Source organism: Panthera uncia, chromosome X, assembly GCF_023721935.1.
Source record: "Panthera uncia isolate 11264 chromosome X, Puncia_PCG_1.0, whole genome shotgun sequence".
Lineage (NCBI taxonomy): Eukaryota > Metazoa > Chordata > Mammalia > Carnivora > Felidae > Panthera > Panthera uncia.
The window spans coordinates 1283646-1290838 of NC_064817.1; the positions used below are offsets into that span (position 1 = coordinate 1283646).

The 7193-nt window shown below is 56.8% G+C and overlaps 1 protein-coding gene across 1 annotated transcript in view; it reads left to right on the forward strand.

The window, feature by feature from the left end:
• The first annotated feature begins 3572 nt into the window (after positions 1-3572).
• The window catches only part of GYG2 (glycogenin 2), a 31354-nt gene continuing 27733 nt past the window's right edge, over positions 3573-7193 (forward strand). The window contains exon 1 of the mRNA XM_049643353.1: positions 3573-3729. Within this exon, the coding sequence (XP_049499310.1) occupies positions 3723-3729 (7 nt within the window). The 5' untranslated portion in view covers positions 3573-3722. The remainder of the gene's footprint in view (positions 3730-7193) is intronic.

A 7193-nucleotide genomic window follows, 5' to 3' on the forward strand; every position in this document is an offset into this window, starting at 1 on the left:
TCTATCTATTATCTATCAATCAATCCATTCATCCATGCATCCATCCATCCATCCACCCACCCACCCACTCATCCATCCATCGATCCGTCCGTCCATCCATCCATCCATCCAATCAATGAATGAATGAATCAATCAATCTTATCCATCCGTCAATCCATTTATCCATTCATCTCTTCTATGTATGTATCCATCCATCTATCCATCATATATATATATATATATATGTACCTATCTATTGACTATCTATCGATCCATCCATCCATCCATCCATCATATCTATTATTTATCTATCCATCCATGCATCCCTGCCTCCCCTCCTCCCTCCTTATGGCTAACTACCTAGTGCTGATTCTGCCCCTCAGGGGACTGTTGGCCATGTGTGCAGCTGTTTGTGGTGGTCACAACTGAGGGAGGGGAGGGAAGTGCCACTGGCACTTATGGGTGGAGACCAGAGAAGCTTCTGCACACCCTACAGTGCCCAAGATGCCACACATCAGAGCATGCCCTGCCCCACACGTCACCGGTGCCGGGGGGGGGGGGGGGAAACCCTGCTGGTAGACAGCTTCCAACCCACAGAAAGGGGACAATTTGGGAACCTCACTGCCCCATGTAGTAAAGGAGGCAGGACCCGTCTGGGACATTTGCAAATGGATCTCTTACTGTTGGAGTCCCGTCCCAGGACCCCATGCCTCATAGGAGGGCCTTTGCACACAGCACTCCACACTTTGCTCACTGACAGGCCAGAATGAGGCCCAACAGAATGACCCCGTGGCTCGGATGTGTGGGGACACTCGGGAAATAATGGAGCCAGAAGCAAGACCACCACAGAGGCCAGGGAGCCTCCCCCTGCCCCTGGAAGTGAGGGGGGTGTGGGGGGCCGAGCAGGACTCACACGGGAACTCTTCCCCATGCTGTCCACCTTCCTGAGAACGTTTCTCCTCTTCCCACTGCTAGTCTGGAGGCTGCGGAGATTTCAGAGAACCTTCTAGAGGCTCAGTGAGCCCTGCAGATACCTTTCCAGACCCCAGAAGTGGTCAAGCAGGTGCACACAGCCCGTGGTGGGGGCAGGGACCTCCATAAGCCCCTCTCCAGTGGCGTCAGACCCACGATACCGTCGTGGCTCACCAGGTGTGCGTTCTGGAGACCGTGAGCATGATGAGGCGGGGCGCTGCCCCCGCGTGTTCCAGATGGCGTTGCCCACTTCCCTCACCGGCTTGCAAGGTCGTAACAGCTCTGGGCCCCCCTGGGCCCTGGGGTGAATAACCCCACCAGCACCTGTGCCCTGAGGCGGATGGTTACCCATCAAGCTGCTGTCTCTGTGGACACGGGCTGCTGGAACCTGGGTCCCTTCCCCTCTCCGTCTCTGCCATTGTTACGCCCAAGGTCCTTCTTTTGCAAGCCCCCTGAGGCCTGCGGCTTTTAAGGATGCAAAGCCCCTGTTCCCCATGCAGTCACTAGTGGGCCACTTATCACAATGGGGAATCATGAAATCCACCAAAGTCCTGTTGTGGGGAGGTGACCTCCTCTGTGACTCTTCTGTCCTCCTCCCCTACCCCAGGTGACTTCGCAAAATGGGAAGCCCGGTTCTGTCCCTGAACAACAGGCATGTCAACTGCCCCTGCAGATATATGCCCCCTGGACCCCAGAGCCAGAAGGACAATGACAGCTCATTGGATCCAGGAAGGCCACAGAGAATGAAGAGTTCCAGAAGGAACTGCCTGCTCTCTCTGACCACTGGTCCTTAACGCTCTCCCATGGCCCCAGTCACGAGCTGTCTGGTCTCAGGAGTTCTTGGCCCATCTGGCTGCCATTTCCCTCCCTCTGCGACTCTCCATGGCTCACGTGTCTCCTGTCCTAACGCTAACTCCTACCCTGCGTTCGTCTGCTGACCCTTCAAGTTGTGCGTCCAAGACGTTCGTCTCTTCAGGGCAGCATTTCTGGGTACCCATGTTCCCCTTTCCCCATCCACCCAGTGATGGTTCAGGAACTCACTCATGCGTGGATATGGGTAGCCTTTTCCCCAGCGACGGCGCAGGAGCTCACTCAAGCATGCACTGCACGCACTCCTATACTCATTCATGGATTCCCTCCTCCTTTGACTGAAGCGTGCGTTCAGTTATTCCCTTCGCTCACTCACTCACCGGCGGATAGGCTCGCTCACTGTTGCATCCATGCCTGAGGTCGGTCACTTACATATCCGAGTCTCAGACCCACCCTCTGGTGCTTTGCGGGGGTCACAGGCACACCCCTGCGTGCGCACGCGCGCCCACTCGCGCGCACACTCACAGGTGCCCTGGCCCAGGCGCGCACGGATTCAAGCGCTGAGGCGCCAAGACTTCATTAATCTTGTGGTCCTCTCCCGCCTTCCTGCGCGCGCCCGCTTCGCTCTTCCCTGCGCTCGCCCCGAATTCGGTTAAGATCCAGCGTCGCGGTCCCTGCGGGTAGGTCTCCAGCGTGGCCTCCGCAGGGCAGCTCGCTGGCCTTGAGCCCAGGCCGGCCAGGCCACTGCAAACATTTACTTTGGGGCGGGCTGGTTGAAGGTTAAATGTGCAAACCTCCAAACCTGGGGCTCCAGGATTTGGCAAGGTGGGGGCTTGGGTGTGGGGTGGGGTGGGGTGGGGGCAGGGGCGGGGACGGAGGGCTGTCGCGGCTCAGTCTGGCGCTGGCCCGGGGCGCCGGGGGGGGGGGGGGGGGGCGGGGGCTGCGGCGGGGGGGGGGGCCTGTGCCCCTGCGGCCGAGCGGGGGTGGGGCCTGGCTTCCGGCTAGCGGCCAATCGCGGGGCGCGGGCCGAGGGGCCTCTCAGCGCCTGCCTGGCCAGAGGCTGCCGGAGTGCAGGAGGGGTGGGGGGCGCCCGGAAGGGATGGGGGGGGGGGGCCGGGGGGGGCGGGGCGGGATCGGGGGAGGGGGCGCTGGGCTGCCGGAGTGCGCAGGAGGTGTGGGGGGCGCGGGGCTGCGGGGTCCTGGGCAGGAGTCCGGGGAGGGTGTCTCCGGGTTGCTGGTGCGCTCGGGACGTGCGGGGGCGTGGAGGCCGCTGGGGCGTGGCGGGGACCGGGCGGGGGACTCTGCGGGGGAGCCGAGGGACGAGGGGCGGGGTGGCGCACGCTGTGGGGGACCCGCAGGGAAGGAGGCGACAGGGGCGCGGGGCCAGGGTGGGGCCGAGGCCTCCGGGCGCTAGTAGGAGGGGCGGGGCGCGGTGGGGCCACAGGTGACTCGGGAGCTTCGAGGGGTCTAGGGGCCCCCGGAGGGAGCGGGGGGCACGGTGGAGGCTGGAGGGCGGAGGCTGGAGGGAGTGCCGGGCACGGCGGGGACGCTTCTGCCACCCGGGCGGACGGGCTAGGGCCAGAGCAAGCCTGAGGGTGCCCCGGGGCGCAGAGGGGTCGCAGGTGACTCCGGGTCGGGGAAACAGGGTCGAAGGGAGTTTGGCTGGAGGACAGAGGCTGCCCACGAGCACGGACGAGGACGTGCAGGGCACGGGGGTCGTGGAGGGGGCTCGGGTTCAGCAGGGCCCAGGGTCGGGGCGCGCCGGGCTGGGGCTGCAGCTGTGGGTATCTGGAGTGCAGCTGTCGCCTGCAGGCCTGGAGCTCCGCGCGGGTCCCCTGGAGACGACGACGACGACGCCGCCGCCTCTGCTAGGCCCTGCTCCAGCCGGCGAAGTCCACCCGCGCGCCCAGGAGAGCCCAGACGGTCAGCCCCACTGTGCGCCAGGCGACGAGCGCGGAACCATGCCGGGTGAGTCGGAGAAGACTTTGCGTTTAGCCTCTCTGTTCCTTCTGGCACCTGTGAGATCCATCTGATCCGGAGAGACCCCCGCTGTGCCCCCACAGTCTCCCCAAGCCCCTCGCCTCCCCAGTGCCAGCCGAATGTTTCCAAGCTTTCGCAGAGCCTGGGGTTGCCAGGTGGGCGGAGTTGGGGTGAGTCTCACCAGCGGGGAGGGGCCATTTATAGCATGGGCAGGGGGCTTGGAGACTCCCGAATTTCCCTCCTGTCAGTCGTTGCCCGGGGAGTTCCAGTGGGCTAGTTTCTTGGCCACAGGATTGCACTGTGTGGGGTTCTCAGCAACCGGGCGACAGATAGCAGGTTCCGGATCATCTCTTAGCACGGCGGCAAGCTTAGGGTGGGCGCACACCTGGGACTTAAGGCTGGGCCTGACCCGGAAGGCTCAGATCCAGCCCTTTGCACGTGGCCTTGGGTTTTGTGGATGTCAAACGTGGACACTTCAGGGAGCCACACAATTAGGTGATTAGCGTGTGACGTTCGCCCCCGAGAAAGATGCCTGTCCTCCTGCTGGCACAAAGCCACCTCCCGTCTTGCACCAGACCAGACGTGACCATGCACGAGCCCATTAGAGAAAGAAAAAAAAAAACCACGTTACTTTTTATTCAGAGGTTGGTAAATCTGTGTTTTCCTCTTCTCTGGCCTTAGAAAGGAGACTTGTTGAGCGGGGACGCAGGACCATGGTTCCCTGTGGTTCCCGCTGTTAAGAGTCTGTTCCCAGGAGGAGGAAAACAGGTCCTGTGTTGCAGGGAGAGGCCTGCATTCCTGCACAGGGGAAACCACCTTCCCGAAGCCGCTGGGGCCTGTGGATAATGGCAGCATTCAGTGAGAGGCGTTGGGACACATCCCGGTCAGCCCTGCAATGTGCTCCAAGACCCCAACTGTGGATTCCACATTTTCCTTGGGTGGGGGCAGGGGGAACAGAAACCAGCTTTGAGTAAAAGCGGACGGGGCGGAGGAGGGAGCCAGCCGGCTGTGTTATTTCGGAGGGGGGCGGATGGAAGACAGGTCAAGTGGAGGACAGGCCAGGAAGAGACATGGGTAAAAATAAACGGGTTTCTTCCAGACCCATTGGGAAACTCTCAGCTGCCACGTTCGTCCGGCTGAACTCACTTTTGCAGGAATATCTGTTTTGTTTTTTTTTCTTAAACCCGCATTGGCTGATGCCTTATGGAAACTTGGTCGGTGCTTAAAAGCAGGACTGCATGGGTGGGTGAATTCTCATCCTTGTCAAGGTGGAGACCCATTGGTCTGCGTTGCTTCCTCTGATGGGGGTCCTCCCCGTGAGTGATTTTGCGCACTCCCGTTAGCGGGATCACGAAGCTGTCCGTCCTGAACAGAATCAGGCCCGGGTCCTTGTGTCCAACCCGCTCAGTGGTCCCAGCCCCGGCTGTGACTTCTGTAGGAAATCAGCGAACGAACTGCCTGTCCGCAGAGCGTCATTTGGGGTCCCCGGAGACCCCGTGCCTCAGGAGGAAGCCGCTGATGTGTCCAATCCCGGTCGTTCTGAAACGTGAGATGGTTGGAAATCTAATTAATTGCTCTGGGCCTGACGGTTGCCTTAGGTACAGGGCAGCCGGGCTCCTGATCATCGAAAAGACCAATGAGTAGGAGTAACCTAGTTGGGTCTTTGTCGGGTCGTGCTGTTACCTTCCGCTCGGCCAGAATTTGACGTTCTTTTTTGGGTGCTATCCGAGCAAGCTTCATTGGGGATTTTCTTTTTCTGTGAGGAAGGGTCGCTGGGTGATTTCTCTGCTGCGTTTCCCCCGGGCTGGGTGTGCCATTACCGGACTCCTGTGACAAATACTCTCGATGACGTGTCTCAGATAACATACGTGTCTTTTCTCCTGGTCCTGGAGGCTGGGAGTCAGATCCGGGCGGGGCTGAGACTGGTTCTTCCTGTGGCCTCTCTTTTTCGTGTGTAGACCGTCTTGTCCCCGTGTCCTCATATGGTCGTCCCTCTGTGCCTTTCTGTATCCTAAACTCCTCTTATAAGGACCTCAGTCCTGTGGGATCACGCCCACCCTACTGAGCTCATTTTACCTTAATCTCCTCTTCAAAGACCCCATCTCCAGATATATCCATATTCTGAGGTCCCGGAGGGAGGAGTTTGTGTGAATTTGGCGGGGGAACATAATTCAGCTCATAACACCCATCGATTACATCAGGTACATTTATGTCCCTACAAAACGCTGCAAAACCAGTGTGTGCCGTTACCAGTTTTTGGACTCTTTCGTGTTCTGTTCCACCCAGGACCTTATCTCGGGCCAGATGAGCAACACTTGCCTCTTGTCTGCATGGCCATCCTGTCACAGGGTCATCCGTTCTGGTCCGGGGCTCTCTCTTGTCACCGTGAGGTCTCTGGGGGACCCCAGTCTTTGTTCCCATGTCTCAGACATCGCAGGGGTGTCTCCTCGGCCTTCCAGCACCTCGTGGCAAAACTACCCTCCTTGCTTTTCCCACGACATTGTTTTTTGTTGTCCAGATTTCTGTGAGTGCTATCCCTGTCCCTGCAGACTGAACAGCATTCAAAGCCAGTTGTGTAAAAAACAAAACAAAACAAAACAAAACCAAAACAAACTAGATTGATAGAAAAAGAGATAACTAGATGATGGATGGATGGATGGGCGGATAGATAACAGACAAACAGATATGATGGATGGATGAATGGATAGATAGGTGATTGTAATAAATGGTTGACAGATGACAGGTGGTGCATATGTGGTAAGTAAATGATAGATGACGGATATATAGATAGATGGTAGGTGATTGATATGTTGGCAATATAGATAGATGATAGATAAATAGATAGATGATAGATAGAACGGATGGATGGATAGATATGGATGGATAGATAGATATGATAGATCGATGGATGGATAGATGGATGGATTTATTGATGGATGGATGGATGAACAGATGGATGGATAAATAGATGGATAGATAGATAGATAGATAGATATGATGGATGGACAGATAGACACAGAAATAGATGGATGGTTAGAGGGATGGATGGGTGGATAGATATAGATAGATGATAGATAGATAGATGGATAGAGAGATAGATGATAGTTGGATGGATACATACATAGATAGATATGATGGATGGATAGATAGATAGATAGATAGATAGATAGATAGATATGATGGATGGACAGACAGAAGATAGATAGATAGATAGATAATACAAGAATGGATAGATAGGGGATGGATGGATGGATGATGGATAGATACATATGATGTATGGGTGGATGGATGGATGGATGGATAGATGATAGATAGATAGATAGATAGATATGATGTATGGGTGGGTGGATAGATGGATGGAAAGATGGACGGATGGATGGATGGATGGATGGATAGATAGAATATATGTTGGGTGATGGATAGATAGATATGATGGATGGATGGACAGATAG